At 35.8% G+C, this 19,930-nt stretch overlaps 2 protein-coding genes across 3 annotated transcripts; one reads left to right on the top strand and one right to left on the bottom strand.

The window, feature by feature from the left end:
* The first annotated feature begins 6,528 nt into the window (after window positions 1–6,528).
* LOC147569194 (putative U6 snRNA-associated Sm-like protein LSm4) lies at window positions 6,529–9,880 on the top strand. 2 transcript variants are annotated; one of them, XR_015231211.1, is made up of 9 exons: window positions 6,565–6,670; window positions 6,932–6,978; window positions 7,073–7,114; window positions 7,260–7,358; window positions 7,455–7,532; window positions 8,683–8,725; window positions 9,035–9,205; window positions 9,533–9,777; window positions 9,851–9,880. XR_015231211.1 is itself a non-coding variant. In XM_086655633.1 (8 exons), exons 2-8 carry the CDS (start codon window positions 6,976–6,978, stop codon window positions 9,553–9,555), a joined length of 459 nt encoding a protein of 152 aa, XP_086511759.1. In that variant the 5' UTR covers window positions 6,529–6,670; window positions 6,932–6,975; the 3' UTR covers window positions 9,556–9,880. The 2 variants fall into 2 exon arrangements, 1 of the variants encoding a protein (XP_086511759.1); XM_086655633.1 differs by having other exon boundaries at window positions 6,529–6,670; window positions 9,533–9,880.
* Window positions 9,881–10,044: 164 nt separating this feature from the next.
* Window positions 10,045–16,960, bottom strand: LOC147569193 (uncharacterized). The gene is made up of 6 exons (XM_086662227.1): window positions 16,876–16,960; window positions 15,099–15,200; window positions 14,359–14,435; window positions 13,909–14,117; window positions 10,626–10,716; window positions 10,045–10,530 (listed from the first exon to the last, which is right to left on the bottom strand). The coding sequence occupies exons 1-6, from the start codon at window positions 16,958–16,960 to the stop codon at window positions 10,156–10,158; spliced, it is 939 nt and encodes a 312-aa protein (XP_086518353.1). The 3' UTR covers window positions 10,045–10,155.
* Between the last annotated feature and the right edge of the window lie 2,970 nt (window positions 16,961–19,930).

Genomic DNA, 19,930 nt, shown 5'->3' with positions numbered 1-19,930 from the left:
CATAGCCAGAAGCTGATGTTATGCAGATATGTCCCAACCAATGAGGGCCAAGAACATAACAAAGTTAGGTGGTGTTTTCTTTTTCTCATTGTCTTAATCTTAGTTATCCAAATCAAGTCAACTTAAAATCAACCATTCAAACGAGTCAGGGATTGTGAGTTCGAACAAAACCATCATTAAAATTACATGGCATTGATACGTCATCATAAACACGATAGCCTAAGTTAAACTACTAACTAAATGGGCCTAAAGGCCAACATATTTATTATTTATACCTTTAATAACTCAAATTCAATAACCATAGATTCCACGTCCTTTGGGAATCGAACCTTGGATCTCAATGATTTTGGAGTTTATGTCAACATTATCAACCACTTTTGGCCAACCAAGTGTTTGACATAGTATACAATTGCTTTGTACAACTACAGTTTGTGGGTTTTAACTTTGAACGCAATCCAACTAGGTTACACCCAAAAAGAAAAAGAATACTTGGTTACACCCACCCAACTTCTAGACATGTAGTCAAAGTATTATAAGGATAGAGGATAAGTAGAACAAAGAAAATGATGGAAATGAGAGTAGAAATGGAGTGGGATGGGTGGTTTATAGAAACTGAAGGGGTATGGACGAGACTTTTGGTCGTAGACTTACATGGGACGTGTGGTATTTTTATAAAAATGGTGGGTTTGGTGTGGCTATATGTATTGAGCCCGTGATGGGTCATAGGGGTGGTGGGTCATGGCCCGTGCGGCCGTGTCTAAACCTGATGTACCTTTCACATACCTCCATAAATGGGTTATGGCTGGGTGTTTCAGGCTGCCATGAGCCAGTGTCAACCATCAGAGATGCTGATTGCCAGGTAACTAGTCCTCATGAGGTGGGTCTCAACAAAATCGAGTAACCACATGATGCCTCTGTTGATCTGCACCTGCTACATCAGCTACTGCTTGGTAAGGAAAAGGTCAAAGTTATATTAAAAATGGATTTTTGGCTGTAGAATGATATTTTACCCTCTTCTTCGCTAGGCCGCTGTTATGTCACCTGGCAATTGACGAGTGATCTGAATTTTTTTTGCCACGTTATGTGGTACACTCTTTTCTTGGGTATGTCTACCATACGGATGCAAAGTCGTTATGTATCCCAGAGGAGTCGCATTACGTGGCTTATGACGAGCTATGTTCAAGGTTAAAGTCCTTATTTTTTATTCCTTTCCTGATCGTGATTTTCAAATATTAACTCAAGTATGTGAAAGATTAGCAGATATTGAAATCATTATGTCTCTCCATGCAGAGAATTCCCAACCGACTATTTGCCATAAAGAAAGTGATTATCAGAACTATCAAACTCATCTTTTGGGGTCTAATCTTGCAAGGTTTAATTGCCATTCCTTACTTCTCCACACATCATACGAAACATGTCTATGTACTACTGATATCTGATTTTGGATTTCTAGAGAATTGCTCTTGCTTATCTGGTAGTTTCTCTTCTGGAGATCACGACGAAAAGTTCATCTCAAACCAATGATTTAACACCTGGTAGATGGTCCATAGTTAGATTATATTGTTGGCAGTGGTAAGTAAAAATTTAGGTCGGTATCTACTCTTGCTTCCTGTTTAATTTCCTAGTTTGTAGTACTGAAATCATCTTTGAAATAAAGGATTCTCTTGATTTATACTGTTTTTGCAGGTTGGCTGGTGTATGTGTTTTAGTTGTTTACTTATCTGTACTTTATGGAGTAACAGTTCCTGATTGGAGTTTCACTGTCCAGAATGAAGATAGCTCTGATTATGGGAAAGTTTTCACCGTTAAGTCTTTTTTACAATCTTGTTATATACTTTACTGATCTAACTTTTTCTAATCTATTAATCCGTGAAACCAGGGATTAATTATTTTTACCACTTCGAGGAGAACCGCCGCACTACCCTTTTGATTTTGAGCACTATTAGTAGTTCTTAGTTTTCTATACAAACTTTACAACCCCGACCAAATTACTAGATATCATTTCGAAACACGGAGAAGCTAATGATAAGTGCAACATATCGTCTTTTGGTAACAGATGATTGATTTAATCTCGTAACCACGCAAACATTTTTTTTTTTTGAGTTTCTTAAAATGTTCGTATACTACGTATCATGAAATCGTTGTCATTGTTTAAGTTTAGGTTGTTTGTGGAGTGAGAGGAAGATTGGAACCTCCTTGCAATGCTGTGGGATATGTAGATAGAGAAGTCTTGGGAATTAACCACATGTATCAACATCCGGCTTGGAGAAGATCTAAGGTGGGTATTGAGTTTGTCTTCCCATTTTTGCTCTTACATTTTGCAAGCTACTGGTTGTTGTAATGTGGATCTTGAACGATTCGTATTCTGAAAAGTGTTGCAGGCTTGCTCTGAGCATTCCCGCTATGAAGGGCCTATCCGGAAGGATGCTCCAACATGGTGCCAGGCGCCATTTGAACTTGAAGGACTTCTGAGGTCTGCCTAACTATAAACAATCCCTCTGAATAAAATGCACAAGAAAATTACTATTATTTTGTAAATTCGTAAGTTAATTCTGTCTAAGTTTTCCCTCTGATTTTTCGAAATTGCTACATGACTGTTATGCGTCTATCCTGTCACACGGCTTCTTCTTATCGCCAAGAATTTCGTGTTTGTGGAGACCCAAGCTGCAACAGCGACCGGTAGACGGTAGTATCCATGTGTTTGTCACCCTAGACCAAAGCTCAAGGGTACTGGATTTTGTTACTGGTTAAGGCTCCAGGAGCCCACCCGAAAGGCCTCGATAGTTACTAAGCTTAAGAATCAACCTACATCCCAGACACCAAATGTTAGCCCAAAGTTATTTGGAACTATCAAAAGTGAACATGCTAGAGCACTTCAGATAAGAGGGACAATGCTTGTAACTCTGTATGCTTAGTTTTCATAGAGGATATCAATATCTATCCTAAATCGGCTCCAGTTACTATAACAATCAGGAACACCTTGTGATATAGCAACAACTTTTAACTTTGGAACTCGATTTTTGTTCTACTATAAATCGATCTGTGATCATACAGCTCAACTTCAGCTATTCTCACAACAATTACCGGCATTCATTGTGGGCATATTCTTGTACACTTGAAGGTTGGTTTTGCATCACTCTGTCAATTTCAGCTTTTTTCCCCCTTCCTTAGAAAGATGTGAAAAACAAAAGAAAAATTAAATTAATACTAACAGGAGAACTCTCCCTCAATAGTGAAGAGGATTCCAGCGAAGGGACCCCTCCATTGGAAATCGATGGTCTCTCTCTGTTATTCTCTGAAAAAAATCGTCTCTCTCTCTCTAAAAAATCCGACTCTCTCTCACACTTAACAGTGGAAAGAAAGTGGTTAATATCTATCGATCAACCTTATGCACTCACTTTTGTTTTGCACTAAGGGAGCCTCTTCAATTCTTCTTCTTCTTTTTTTCTTTCTTCGACCTTGATTTTCTCCGAAAATTAAAAGAGGTGTTTCCGATTGAGTTTACAAAGAGATGTCATAATTTTCCACCTTTGCGAATTTAGTGTCAAGATCGTATAAAGGTTACCTAAATGTAACAATATATTTTTAAGTAATGGAGTTAGAACTAACTTTTTTAAAATTTAATGGTTAAAACTTAACTGGTCAATACTAGTTCAGGACCCCTTTACAAAATAATAAAAAATCATGCCTCTTTTGCAAAACCCGATAGTTATGTACGATCCTTTCGCAAAATAACCCAACACTTTTTCATGTCTTTTTTATGTAGCCTCATGGAGGGCGTGGCAGCAGGGAGAGTGAATGAACACGGGGCATACGTACGACTGACTAACACCTCATTCCCATATAATATTGGGTCTGTGGGTATATAGACCAAAATAATATTCAAAAAAGGTTTATGATCCAATCTTCCCAAAACATGAATATTTAGTCATTTTACATTATAGACATAATAACCCATTCTTTATGAGATAAATACCGTCCATGTCCCTCCTACAAAAATCACGAGATTTTTAATTTTCCAGGGTGAATTTGGAATGTTTCTAATGTGGGCGTGATTTAGGGGATTTAAAGCAGCTAACGTATAAATCCGAAATTGATTTTTCTCTATCTTCTAACCGTTTTGGAAAGCAAATCTATTTCCAAATCGATTCAAAACAAAAATCGTAACCAAATCAATTTTCTCTCTCTTTACAGATTTGGAAACCAAATCAATTTTCTCTCTCTTACTATGTAAATTTTTTTCGATTCAAATCAATTTTCTCTCACTTAACTTTCAGATTTGGAAATAGTATATTTTCTGGGATCAATTTAGCGTGATTTGGGGGTTAATATACAAAACATATGTATCACTTTCTCTCATTTAACTTTCAGATTTGGAAATAGTATATTTTTCTGAGAACATTAAAGCAACATTTGTTTCGTTTTTACTCATACATAAATACACATCGAATACAAATTATGAAACAAATACGTAAATTATGTATTATTTATAACGAGGAAACCATCATTTGTCAAGTATACAACATAATTTATCAAATGTATGTGGGTCTTGTTCAATAAATTACATATAATTTCTTTTACATTACACATAATTTCTTTTACATTACACATCCTTTACATTCTGTTACAAAAAAAAAGTACAAAATCTTCTCTGGTTAAAAAATGGTGTCCATCCATGTACTCTCCATTAGTTTCGTTGACTCACTTTGATTTGATGATTCTCTTTGAAATTTCATCTGGTATATCAAATCTACACACATAAATACACATACATTAAAGAAAAAAAAATCATATATTGTATTATAAACTACATGTACAGTTTCGTAAATTATGTACGTATAATGTTTGTCAAATTTTGACAACATTTGAAGGTTTTGAGTAGTTTGGTAAACTTAACAAGGCTACTGTTTTGGGTGAAAAGTACACGTAATGGTAAATAAATAATACATAATTTATGTGCACTTATACGTAAATTATATACATAATGGTATGCACATGAAGATATACGTAAATTATATATACTTTATTGCAAAGTACACGAGATTTGAACGTAAAGCGAAGTATTTCTACTAATGAAATGAGTACTGTTTTGGTGTTAAAGCACATGTAATGTTCTATAAATTATCCATAATTTACTATAAATTATGGTAATTTACGATAAAGTACATGTACTGTAAATTCTGTTATGAGTAACCGTACGAAAGAACAAATGTTTCATAAATCCGTACGGATTGAAAACCAGATCTGAAGAAAAAAAAATGAGAATATCATTAAGCTTAAACTACAAATCTAAAGATATATGCTATGATGATTGATTGCAATAATGACAAACTCGAGTTGAAGGATTAAACATCAAGATCTAAAACATAAATGAAATTTTAAGAGAGAGAAAGAAAATAAACATCAAACATTCGATTGTTTCTATGAATTAGTACACAAAATCTTTGAAACTTATACTCAAAATCATATATGATCAACTTTAGAGAGGGAATCTGTTATAATAAACTGAAACATAATATAAAATCGTATAAAACAGAAAGTGTTTTACCTCATTAACAATGAAGAAGATGATTTTAACAGCTCTAATGAAGATAAATAATGGAGGTTTTTACTGCTGCTGTAATGAAGATGAAGCAATGGAGGTTTGTACTGCTGCTGATGAGTTTAATGGAGGTTTATTGGAGCTTTCGTTGTTAGGGAGAGAGAAAGTTTCCAGATTTCAGTTACGGAATATATTGGAGATGGAATTTATTTTGAATTAAACGTGATTGGAGAGAGAATGTGGAGATAAAAATAGAAAAAAGATATTTTGGATTTTAGAATGTAAATAAGATTTTATATATAAAGAAGGTTAGTATAGGTATTATAAATTAATATGGGCCAGCGCTTTGGGGAAAGCTAAATAGTTTTCGGGGTGTGAAGACTTGGTAAAAAATTGGTCAATTTTGTTTGACAATTTTATTTAGGGGAAAAGCAAAATAGCTTCTCCACCTCAGCTCTCTCTCTCCACCTCACTTCTCTCCCTCCACCTCATCTTCTCTTTCTCTTCTCCGATTAGGTCGCCGGTCGGAAAATTTTCCGGCCAGCGACCATGAAAAAAAAAAAATTTCACTCACTCTCTTTCTCTAGAAACTTCGGCGAAGGGGTTTTTCTTCGCCGGAGTTTCTAGAGAGAGAGAGTGAGTGAAATAAATTTTTTTTTTTTTTCATGGTCGCCGACCGAAAAATTTTCCGGCCGGCGACCTATCGGAGAAGATGAAGTGGAGAGAGAAGATGAGGTGGAGGGAGGTGAGTGAGGTGGAGGGAGGTGAGGGGGAGAGTTTTTTATTTTGAACCATACTCCCCATAAATATATGTTTCCCCGGAAACTTTTCAAAATTTTGCATATTCTCTTTAAAATTTCACACCCCGGAAACTATTTAGCTTTTCCCAAAGCGCTGGCCATTAATATGTAATCTCAGGATTTGTGTTTTATCCCTCGATGAGACTTAATGGACTAAATATCCATTTATATTATTTTTTTAGTTTTGATCGGAGATGACGGCTATTAGGACCCGTTTTTTCTATAATATTTCCAACTTCAAATTATATTCAGGCAAGACTTTTTTTGTTACAGAGAGAATCTGCGCGTCGAACCCTTCACAGAAACCAAAAGAGGAGATCGAAACGAGGTACGTCATTGAAGTCTCATGAACAATTTCTCTCTCTAGGTTTGCTTTAATTTTCGTTTTGTTCTCCATTTCGAACTATCTAGGGTTTTTAGATTTATCCTACTTACTACTTTGAGCTTCACTAGTAGCTAGGGTTTCACTGGCGCTTGGATTCTGGGTTTAATTTTTTTGAACTTTTAAGTCTCGATGTTGATTTTTCATTTTTTTTTTTGGATGGTTGTTAATCTGAACATATTTTTGTTGGCGATGAGTTTTATGCAGGTTGTATAATTTGGGGAAGGTTTGAATTTTAGCGGCTTAATAAGATGGTATGGTTTGATCTAAACTTAGGGTTAAATTTTTCTCTTCTTTCTTTAGTATGATTTGAAGGTATAATTGTGTGTTTGTTTTTATTTTTTACAGCTTCCACTGTCTTTACTGAAGACTGCCCAAGGGCATCCAATGGTAAGAGCTCTTTGGATTGTATTGAGTTGTTAATGGTGTTAAATTGATTATGGTTGTGAGGGCCTCATGGCCTTCTCTTCAGGTTACATAACTTGTATATCACATAAATTATTGATCTTTTTTTGTTATACTGGTTTGGTTATAGTTGGTGGAGCTGAAGAATGGCGAAACCTATAATGGGCATTTGGTGAATTGTGATACTTGGATGAACATTCATCTACGTGAAGTCATCTGTACCTCAAAAGTAATGTTTCTACCTTACCCTCTCTTTACTTGATTTTGATATTAATTCATCAACTCCAAACTTGATTAATCCTGATAGTAGAATCTCTGAATGTAGGATGGTGATAGGTTTTGGAGGATGCCTGAGTGCTATATCCGAGGGAATACAATTAAGTACCTTCGAGTTCCAGATGAGGTATCGTTCAAAATTTCCTCTTTTTTGTTTTAACTGTTAATCGATATATTTATAAGTTGTTGAATGATATCCTATATGTGATGTATCATGTACGTATTATTTGCAGCCATTTATACTCAACTTCTTTTTCCTACTGTCCTAGAATATTACTGGACACTAGGAAGTAAGAATATCCAATCGGGTGCGTAACTGATATTTGTTGCATGGCTACTCCAGGACTCATTACTGTTGGATGAGCACATATTTTAGCTAAATGGTATATGTCTATGAACATTATCTGCCAGTTCGTTTCAGAAAATTATAGGAGTTCCCTTCACCTCCTATTAGGCTATAGCGATAATCCAGCAATGTCATAGTTATTCGTTGTGAAACTAGTCTGTCAAGACACTGAAAGAGTTGTAATCAGTGATCAACCGAATAAGGTTCGCGCAAGTACACTAAGTAGTGTGTGTGAAAACAGTAATTATTCTAGTGGCTACTTCTGCTAGGCTTCTCTTCCCGGAGCTTGTTATGAAAAAAGAGCATTCATCTAAAACCCAGGATATCTTCTTTGGTATATTTAAAAATTGTAGGTACTAGGTACAAATAATAAGTTGACGATTTTCACCTCTTGTCGTAAGTGATAACAAATGAATGATTTCTGTGTTGTCGGTCACACAACTTTTATAATATTCTTATTGATAGAAGTGGGAGCTACCTTGTAAATCATTTCCATTTTCAAGTGAACAGTTAATCTCGATTTCAATACAGATCATATGAAATGCCTAAAAAATACAACTCACTATTAGTTGGCTAATCTCTTAGACTGGAGCTTATTGTTGAGCTTCCAAGTATGCCATCAAGCTACTCTGATCCATAAGCTAACCACGTTTCTTGGTTATGACTTCTGAGCAATTTAAAATGTTGAGGAATAACAAAAGAAAGGAAAGATGACTGAATTACTTTAGAAATAGGCGAAAGCATGATCAAGCTATCCATGTGTTTTATTTCTTGAGAGGAAATGTTTGTCTGATTAATCTTTCCTTTCCTCTCTTTTTCCTTCCTTTCAGTAAGATGCACTCGAAAGCCTCATTACATATGTTGCTCTATCATTTGGTTGGGCATCTTTATAACAATTTGACATATAGTATCTCTTGAATTTACTGTCCAGGTGATCGATAAAGTTCAGGAAGAAACAAACAAGAGCCGCTCAGGTAATTTTGCTTTATGCTACTATTCATTGACCGTTGCATGATATTTTGTTAAAAAACAAATAAAGCATAACTCCGAAGGAAAAAGGAGTATTAGAAACTATCAGAATAAATGTATAGTTCCATTTGAGCCTATTGACAAAACATACTTGGATGGTCTATACCTGTATGAACCAGCTAAATAAGTAAACAGTTTACCTTTTTTAGCTTGGTTCATCAAGTGCACGAACTTTTTGTGGAATATTTGTAAAATGAGTGTTTTCCTATTGTACTAATGTTAATTGCATCTCTTTTCGTTTGACCTTTTTGCAGATAGAAAACCACCTGGAGTAGGGCGGGGAAGAGGTCGAGGAGGTAGAGAGGATGGGCCCGGTGGGAGACCATCAAAAGGCATAGGTCGTGGTCAAGATGATGGAGGTGGTAGAGGTTTCGGAGGAGGTCGTGGCAGGGGTGGTCCTAGCAATAAAAGCGGTGGCGGTAGAGGTCTGTAATTTCTGCATCTTCCTGTTACTATCATCTGATATAGTTAGGTCTATGTTCTCAGTATATAATATATGATACTAAAATGCGTACACTAAGGTAGTACTTGTGCTTCTGCGGTCTGAATTATGATATTCGAATAAATTTTGTATGTTAAACATGAGTTTTTATATTCCTATGACCATGACTCTCTCTCTCTTAATCTTATTGATACACGAGGTCACTTTGGGGCAACTAACTCGTCACACTATCTTAAGACTACTCGCTTGCAAGTTAAATCATTAAACTAGATACCTAATATACGTCTATTCGATGTACTCCTATTAACAGGTGGAGGGCGTGGCCGTGGTTGATGAATTTTGAACAGAATGACTTAAGGAAGCAAATAGGCCAGTTTTATAAAGGCGTTGCTTTTTTAGTTTGAAGTCATGAGTTGCTGGATAAGCAGAAGGGAATGGTAGTTGAGAAAGAAGAGATTAATAGGGGCATGGAACTGGAGGTGGTTATGAACAAAAAAAGTTGGATATGTTTTCTTATTTGAGTGATGTTTTTAGTATCTTTTTTTAGTGTTGAATGCATATTTGGTTCCTTCCAAGATGAATGGGAATAGAAGTTTCTGTTTTCTTTTGAAATATGTGTTATCCTTAGTTTTGGAAAGGAACTGACGTTTTTCTGAAATTACTATCTTGTTACTTTTGGGCTATTATGTTTGGCGCACAAGAATGGAATTCGATCACCGCAAATCTCGTTCTTGAATGGTATTTGGTACACAGGAATACATCGGTTCTAAAATGGTATTTGGCACATAGGAATACATCGGTTATGCATTCTTAGAAGAGTACTACTTAATTGGGTTTTACCAATACACCATATAAAAAATATTAAAGTACGCAAGAGATAATAAACTTGTGAGTTTGAAGTTCGAATGATCACAAGGCAAAAAATTACAAAAGTTATATCAGTAACAACTGTATAATGGCATGTCTACTGATCCTAGTTTTTGGAGACTTCATCACCAGAGAACTTGAAATCCATGACCCTTTCTTCGAAGATTCATCTGACAACCAGCAACAAAGTCGACCATCTTCCCCACCTGTCCATCCAAAAATACCTTGAAATTGGGATGAACCACCATTTATGCTTGATGTAGGCAACACAGTCCTTACTATTCCTGAGTGAGCACCTTCAAGAATAGCTTCAGGGGATCCGATGGCTCTATCTCCTTTGTAATTTACGGGAAAATAGCCTAAACTGCCAGCATTTGTGCCTCCGATAACCCATAAACGATCATCAGCTCCAGAGTAGTGGCAATCGACAAAGTAATCAACCTGCAATAAGGCAAAGCAAGACAAGAAAACATAAAAAGACTGACCGTGATGAAATTGAGTAGATGATCATGTTCGAGAACACGAAAGAAACTCACTTGATCAGATTCAAGTGTCCAGCTATCAGAAGCTAATGGACGAGCATTGGGGAAGTTTGCTTCATTTCGTCCTTCTCTCCAATCCCAGATACTGCAAGTGGAGTGATGAGTCAGGACTTTTTTTTTTTTTAAAATGAGGAACGGGAAAGAAACTGAAACGAAGATAGAAGCAACACAACAAGGGGATTGGATATTCTGTACTGGAAGGTCAAATGTCGAGATAAAGCAGGCCAATTAACCCTTCGTACATGATAAACTTTAGTAAACTAAAAGCAACAGAGAACATCTAAATGTTTTCGAGAAAACCTTAGCAGGCTAGCTAATAATCAAGAAAGTTTCATGTAGTCAAGGGATAATCAGGGAGAGCTTCTGCTCGTGATGGACAAGATCAAAAACTTGATATGGCTAGTGATGAAGGTGTTCAAGTGTTTATTCTTTCCGTGACTTTGTCTTTCCAATTTAGTATCATATACATGTAAAAGATACTCGAGTCTAATAAGTAACATCTTTATAAACGTACAAAAAAGAAAAGAAAAAAAGACTTGATAGAGAGGATGCAAACAGAGAAGAGTTCCAGGTATACCTTAATGTGTGTTAAACACCAGAGTTTTTTATTCATCAAAGAGTGGAGTTGCTAGACAACCGATACTCAATATACCAAGAGTTAAAGGAATTGTATAGGACAGAGGAAATACTGAAACCACACCCTAAAAAAAAGGTGATGAAAAACTAGCTTCCAAGCAACTTGAAGGATGAAAACAATTAAACAAGTATTATTAGTTCCTACTTGTATGTCAACTTATCACCAAGATGTTAAGATTGACGACAAGAATATATCCCAAGAGTAAATTAAGTAATATTGTTGCCAAAAAAGTGGTAAAACTTTCGTTCTAGGCTATGACATTCTGTTACTGTAGCATGTGTTATTATGGTCAGAAGCTAGTAGCACGTTCAAGTAAATTTCTGTTGCCACTAGTAAAGTCATAGACGATATATGATACCAACACGAAAAAAACAAACAAGATTAAATCAAATAAAGTTTAAATCTTTGACAGAAAATCAACTACTCTAATCAATTATCAATCTGGGTGGGTAATTGATGAGACATGGAAATGTCCCATCTGAGTCTCTTAATTTAGACGAGTTAGTCTCTCTAGAGCAGTTACTCTCACGAATTACTCTCTTTTATGTTCAGGTACCTTTTTACAGAGTTACGCGTGCAAAACGGATAAAGTCGGAAAGAATGCAGACTAGGGACATTTTGGTCATTTTTTGATTCTGACTTCTTGGTCAAGATTGATGTTCGGATGGAAAGTAGAGTCCAAGACGAGCCCGTAGGCGAAAACGGAAGTCAAATCGGAGTCCGGATCAATAAAATAGAGGAGGTCAAAGTTCGGGTCAAACTTGGTGGACTAAATGACAAGACGGACACATGGCATGCATCCAGGAAACGATCGCATGAACCAGAAGAGACGCGGGCTACATTCGGGTACGGAAGGAAGGCGCTCAGGGGTTTCACGTTTTGGTGATCCAGTGCATGGGTTTCATCTTATTATAATGGGACCGGGACATCCAACGGACAAGGAGAAAGGAAGATTAGATCGGATGGCCCATATACCACCAACTGAATTCAAATTATCTTCTCTCCCGGCTTCTTCAGAAATTTAAACAGTTTAGAGAGAGAACCGAGAGAGAGGGATTGGAATTCTGTTGGAGAAACCCGAGAGAGAGAAGGAGATATTCTGGAAATCAAAACAGAAAAGGATAGAGAAGAATTTGGGGGTCGGTTAGAGGAGAGATTCGATTGGTCTTTAATTCTATAAAAAGAGAAGAGGTCGGCTGAAGATATGAGACTTTTTTTTGGAGAGAAGTATCACAGTTTTGAAGAAGAACAGGAGAGAGAGAGAGAAACCGAGAGCTCATTATTTTTGAATTTTTCTTAATTTCTGATTTTTGCTTCTCTTCTTGTAATTTTAGTTTCTTTGTGAGAGAGAAAGAGAGATTACAGAGGAAGAGAGAAAGTTAGAGAGAGAGACAGAGAGATATGATAGAGAGAGAGACTCGGTTGTATTAAACGATTACTTTTAGAGGTAATAACTAAAAAGGTCAAAATAATATTGAAAATGAGTAGAAAAACACAAAACATTTGAAAATTATTATTCAGGTCAAAAAGTATACAAAGACTAAATTAACCTTTTTTGTCTTTTTGTGTAACTAAATTCTATTACTTTTCTTTAAACTTTAAATCGCTATAACTTTCGTTTGAGATGTCGGATTTCAATAAAATTTATATATTTAGAAATGATTTTTCATTAGCTTTCTAACAAGATCCATTTTTAATACTTTTTTTCTCAAAAAAAAAACCCAGAAAAATGGTGTTTTTACGCTAACATTTTTATGCAAATACGTGTTTGCATAATCTGTTCTGCAAATAACTGTTTGCAGCAATCTGTTCTGCAAACAAACGTTTGCAAACAAGTTCTGCAAACATGTCGTTGCATTTGCGATATTGGATACATGTGTTTGCATTTGCGATTTTGCAAACTGCGTTTGCATGTGCGACAATGCAAACTGAGTTTGCATTTACGACATTACAAATTCAGTTTACAAACGAATTCTTAAAAATGGAAAACAAAATTATGCAGTAGAAGAGTTAGTATAATCGAAACAAAATTCTGCCGAAATATGATCGAACGCCAAGTTTAGAACTTAATTTACAACCCATGAATCTCTTAAAGTCCTCATCCGAATATGACTTGGGCAACTGAGGATCTAACGTTTTTCTGCAAACACGTGTTTGCACAATCTGTGCTGCAAACAACTGTTTGCAGCAATCTGATCTGCAAACAAACGTTTGCAAACAAGTTCTGCAAACATGTGTTTGCATTTGCGATATTGCAAACTGCGTTTGCATGTGCGACAATGCAAACTGAGTTTGCATTTACGACATTACAAAGTCAGTTTACACACGAACTCTGAAAAATGGAAAACAAAAGTATGCAGTCAAAGAGTTAGTATAATCGAAACAAAATTCTGTCGAAATAACATTGAACGCCAAGTTTAGAACTTAATTTACAACCCATGAATCTCTTAAAGTCCTTATTCGAATACGACTTGGGCAACTGAGGATCTACGAGAAAAGGCGTGTACGTCCTCAATAATATTTTCTTTTTTTCGGAACCTTAAAAAGAAGTAATCGAGATAGGAAACAAATGAAAAATGCAGTCACTAAGATACTGAAGTTGTTTATTTGTGACCATTTTTCTTCCACAAGTCGCCGAACATTCGAATTCTATAGCCTTTCTTTTTTCCACTGTCAAATCCATTTTCAAAATCATCGTGCGTTAATGGTGAAGGACGGAAACCAGAATATCCACGATCAAAGAGTTGTTTGTCCATTGACCCACATCTCCCAACAACTCTCCCATTCATATCTACTCCGAATAGTAGTTGTTGCTGCATCAACAACTTTCCTCCATTGTTCGGTTTGCACTGTGAATTTCTGCATCAACATACTCAAAGACTTTAGACACTGCCGTATTAGAACAAGACTAAGACAGACGTATGAACAATTACCTTTGTAGTCATATTGGACATCACTCATCAATAATAAAAGAATATTTTTTGAGAAGTAGATAGGATATTTAGTTGATCATACAATTTACAATTACTAGCGTATTCATGAACGATAACAAAAATAAAAAATGAGACTGAATAATGATTCAATACTCACTTGATTGAAGTTTGTGTTCCATTTTGAGAAGGCTCCTAGGTTAGTTCCTTGGAGCTTTCTATTTGTCGGCATACTTCCTACAAAACAACCAAAAAATGAGATTAATAGATAAGACATTGAAAGAGATGTAAGAAACTCCAAAATAGCGAGGGGAAAGCAAACATAACAGTGGAATGATTTGCATCTTATACTTTTTAAGCAAGATAAGCTAAATCACACATTCATGCTTTATGACTGTCAGTTTCTGTTACTTCAAAACTAGGATCTAGCAACTCCACCCATCTCATACATCCGTGTACAAGTAGCAATCAATTTAGTGGTAGCTTATAGGAATAGTGTGAAGAATAATAGAAGAGAAACTAATAACCAACTTCTATATCTGCAGGAAAGTCCTTCACATGTAGAATTAGATGAAAAAATAACTTCATTATGCCGGATCATTTAGTTAAAACCTCTTATCATTAATATACCCAAACCAGAACAAGAAAGATAGGCTGAAGCCAACCTCACCAATCAAGACAATGAATAAACATCTCACAAATTCTAAAACAACATTGAGGATCCATTATTCCCTAAAAATTTTAACCTTGATGGTCAATGAATATGGTCGAATTCATGCTCACATGTCATAGTATAAGAATTGGTCTATAAAAAAATCCCAAAAAAACGGTTTGTTTCTTAATCATGCCCAATTTTGTTCTCCCCTTAATGAAGTTCAATTCTAATAATGAAATTTTCACCTATTTGAACAACTGGAAGAGAATTGAGACTCTCATTCCCAATCCAAACGCTGGACTCCCAAGCAGCTAAAATAATTTTCCATCTAATTTCACATTCTCTAACTACAAATAAAATAACAATGAATTAACAAACTGATTCAATCAAAAGGTTTTCTTGTTCTTATTTGATTGATTAGATAAGTTATGAGGACTCAGTATTTACCTTTGTTTTTCAGAATTAGCTACAAAAAAACCCCTAAACCGATATATGTCTTTTGAAATTAAAAACTTCCATTAACAATGAATAACAATGAATAACAATGAATTAACAAACTGGTTCAATCAAAAAGTTTTCTTATACTTATTTGATAGATTAGATAAGTTATGAGGACTCAGTATTTACCTTTGTTCTTCAGAACTTAGCTGGAAAAAAGGTCCCCTAAACCGATCTATGCCTTTCTAGAATTACAAGCTTGCATCAACACAAACCCTAAACCATATCTTTTATTTTCTCTCCATGTTTTGTTTTCATTTTTCAATCAAAGAGGCAGATAATTCTCCGATGTTCAAGTTTGTTGATTTCAGAATTCGAAGAAGAAGAACCAGAGAAGGAGAAGACGAAGAAGAAGCAAAATCCTAAATTTTGGGGTTTCTAGAGAGAGAAAATGAGTTGTAAAGAGTAAGGGCAGATTTGGAATGAGAAGAATATAAAATGACCTTTTTACTAATTATCTATATTATTATAAGCTTTATGTGTCATTAGCAATAAAATTTTGACAGCTTTTAGATAATAGAAAAAGATAATTGCTTTTTTAGTTATTATGAAAAAAAATTGTACCTAAACAACCATTTTCCCTTACTTTTATCTTGTTTTCGATTTTCCTTTTTATTCTGTTTTCTTGGTGAGAGGGTGATAGAATAAATAAAGCTAAAGAGATTACAGAGAGTTATAAGTAGAAAGAAAGAAAGAAACAGAAAGTTTAGAGAGAGAAAGAAGGTTGAAGAAGATGAGAAAATAATTTTCTCTCAGGGAAACCATTTCCGGGAAGACGAGAAAATCGTTTTCCCAGAGGGTGCGTTTGGCAGAAAAACGGGAAAAACAGAAGGAAATCAATTCCTTAAGGCTCTGTTTGGCTGCAAAATCAGTAAGAAATCCGACTTTTTCTACTTTTCTCCCATCATTTATTTAATTAAACTTCCATCTATCATCATGAGAAACTAATTTTCCTATCTAGGGTTTTAGATGAAGTCCATAATGAGAATGTTATTGTTTTGATTTATATGCAAGTCAATTTTTAGATTAAATCTTCATATATTTTAAAGTTCTTATTGATTTAATGACAACATCTTCCGGATTCTAGAACGTTCATGTAATAGAACCCGAGTAAAACAAAGAACTTAGTTGATTAAGGCAAATACATCGTCTTTAGGATTATCATATGGACGGATTCGAAAACCCTAGGTTCCCCTTTTCTGAATTTCAACTTATTTGTTTTCTTTTGAGTTATATTTGCTATTTTTTTTTGGAATCATATTACCAATCAAACCACTTTTGAAAATCACAATAGTTTTAAGATTAAATTGAGTTTGACTTAGTCTCTAAGGAACGAACCGGTCTTACCGAGAAATTACAACTTGACACCCGTGCACTTGCGGGTGTAGACCTATTTAGGGTAACCTTTTAGGCCCATCAGTAATGGATATGTTTATATATATATATAGAGAGAGAGATGAAACCTGGAAGTGATTTGAAAGACATAATCGTCGCCGAAGTTGGTTTGTATGGATTTTTTGATACCCAAACGCTTAAATGTAGATGGATTTGTTGATGAAGTAGTAGTAGCTGGAGAATCTTCCACCTCCATCTCCATATCCATGTCCATGTATTTGTCTCTCCTCTACTACTTTCTCTCTCTAGTTCTGAATTGGACGCCTTTAGAGTTGGGCGGCCGTTCAAGAGGGAAGTGAGAATGAGGCGGAGTGTTTTAGGATGAACTAAAAGCGCCCTACTTTAGGCGCCAAGACTACACACGACTTCCCAAACTTTGGTTGTGAAAGGGCCAGATATTATGCTGGGCGCCTTTAGACCTTCCCGTTTTATACCTTAGAGCAAGTCCAAGGTGAGCAGTCCCGGACCCTTATTTTCACTTTTTCATTCAAATTTAAGGGTCTCAGCTCAGCCGTTCAAAATCAACTCCAAGGGGAGCGGTCCAGGGCCCTTAAATTTGAATTTTGAATTTATCTCTTTTTTACCCTTTCAACCATCATATTAAATTTTGGCCAGCGCTTTGGGGAAAGCTAAATAGTTTCCGGGGTGTGAAATTTTAAAGGAAATGTGTAAAATTTTGAATTTATCTCTTTATCGGACGAATTACTTGACCGTATGGGTCTAGTTAGAAACCATGACACCCACACCCGGTTGAAGGCAGATCTTGTTGAACACGTGTGGAATACGAGATCTAACGACAACTAATAAATTATTTTAAGTTTAAGTTTTTTAAGTTTTTGAATTAATGTGTTGGCTTATTTTAAGTTTAAGTTTTTTAAGTTTTTTAATGAGTTTTAAGTTTTTAAATTAATGATCCCATCATTGGATCACCGTTGGATGTGATCCAACGGTGGGATCTAGCTCCCCAACATGACCGTTGGGAGCTCCCCAACGATCTGTTGGGGAGGTTCAGTCGGCCCCTAATAAGGGGCGGCTGAACGTTTGGGTTGGGGATCCGCCCCGACCCTCCCTTACTCCAAGGGGAGAGACGGGGGGGTTGGGCCCTTAATTTGAATTAAGGGCCCCCTCCCCCTTGGACTTGCTCTTAGTTGTTGATTCCTAAGAGCATATGCAATGCAAGTATGCAACACTCTAAGAAAAACTCTAAAATTCTAATTATCAAGTGTGAGTTAAGATTTTCTTTCTTAAAGTGTCAAGATAGAAACACTCTAAATCTTTTTTGTCTCGAATAGTGATCTCTAAAACATCTCTACTTGGTAAACATGTCAGTATGTCACTCTTGAATTCAATAAAAAAAAATTAGTAAGAAAACAATATTTTCTATTGGTTAAGATTTTAGAGTGACACTTAGAGAGCCTCAAGAAGACATTCTAATTTAGAGTGTCTCTCCGAAGAGTCTCTATATTAAATGTCTCCACATCATCATGGAGTGTCCCATTGGAAAAGTTTTGTTGACAAAATTTCTACAGATCCAAAGTGGCGCTTTAAGTTTTAGAGTTTGAGTGTCCCATTGGAGATGCTCTATCTTGATACTTAGGAAACAGAATCTTAACTCGCACTTGACAACTAGGCTTTTAGAGTTTGCCTTAGAGTGTTCCAGTGGAGATGCTCTAAACTTATAGATCATCTGTATATGTCTTTGTTATAGGCCCTCATTTATTTACTCTTGGGCACCCACTTAGAGTATCTCTAGGGGTAGGAATCGGTCCTGGTCGGACCGATCGGTTTTATATCGTTCATCAGATCGAGTCGGTCGGGCTTTGAAACTCTATTTCCATTAGGGTTCTCAGCCTTAATCGGGCGGGTTATATTAAAAAAAAATTACTGTCGAGAATCCATCCAAGTCCGTGAAACCTTTCGGGTTTCTCGACTATCGGTCTTTCACCAAAATTTTGAAAGATCTCGATCGAAATGACCAAAATATTTCTATTTTCATGTCTACCAAAATTTTCGTTGAAACTGGAATTTAATTAAGTCACTCTTAAGTTTTAACAATATCTTGCCTAAGGGCACATCAGCCAACAATATATATATATATTATACTTAAAATATTTAAAAAATATCAAAGTACATTTAATCAATTTTATACAGCATTCTAACGGTCGCTACAATATTTTGTCACTTTAGTCACCCCCACCACATAGCCGTGACATCCGTGGTCCACCATCATACTTATATGCGATAGTGTATAATATGAGTGTATATATATATATATATATATATATATATGTAGGGATTTATACCCTTATACTAGTGTTTATAGCAGAAATAAGACATCTAATGTCTACACTAGTATCCCCAGGATCACATGCAAAACTAGTAATTAATCTAATGGAGATAGTAGATTACCTTAATCGCTTTTCCCTCGAACTAGTTGAATTGATTGAAGAAGACCAAGAGCTTCAAGTGTAGCTCCTCTACTTGGGACACGAGCAATCAATTTGATCTCCCACCTTGTTGTATAGCTAGCACACCAATGGTGGTTGGAAAAGAAGAACACCTTCTTCTTTGACTAGATTGATAGTAATGGGAATTAGCTCACTTTCTCCTCTCTACTTGATGTGGTAGAGTAAGAAAGCTTAGAGAGAAATTCCACACCTTATTCTCTGCCCTAAGAGTGTTTATATAGAACCCTAATAAGAATCCACCTCCTTTTAGGTTTCCTAAAACACCCTTTAGAATAAGATTTAGGGAAATAGTCGAAAATAGCAACTATTGGTATTTTCTCAATTCCCTAAGTAGATGACGTCCAAACCCATCCAAAATTGGCAGATTTAATGTTCATAACATAAGGAAACTTCTCTCCAAAAATCAGCCCAATCCGAGGCCTAAAAGTGCCCGAATCGGCCTAGGCCCAAAAACCCTGTTTTTGGCCTTTTTGTACTATCTTTGCCTAATTCCTTTTTAGGCCTATGAGATATGTTTATGGGACACTCCCATGATTATATCTCACTCCCACTAGTCATATCCTAGATCAATTTTTCACTCTTATGTGTAACCCATTGTAGGATCCGATCGAAGTTAGCCGCGAATTACTTCGTAATTCGACGATCGTAGTTGGTCTCTAGCTACAACTCTACGATCCCTAAATCAATCGGACTTGATGATCTTCCACATCAATTAT

The sequence above is a fragment of the Eschscholzia californica genome, unplaced genomic scaffold (assembly GCF_041429995.1).
Source record: "Eschscholzia californica isolate CP2 unplaced genomic scaffold, dmEscCali1.0.p SCAF_1, whole genome shotgun sequence".
Taxonomy (NCBI): domain Eukaryota; kingdom Viridiplantae; phylum Streptophyta; class Magnoliopsida; order Ranunculales; family Papaveraceae; genus Eschscholzia; species Eschscholzia californica.
This window is presented reverse-complemented; position numbering and strand designations above follow the sequence as displayed.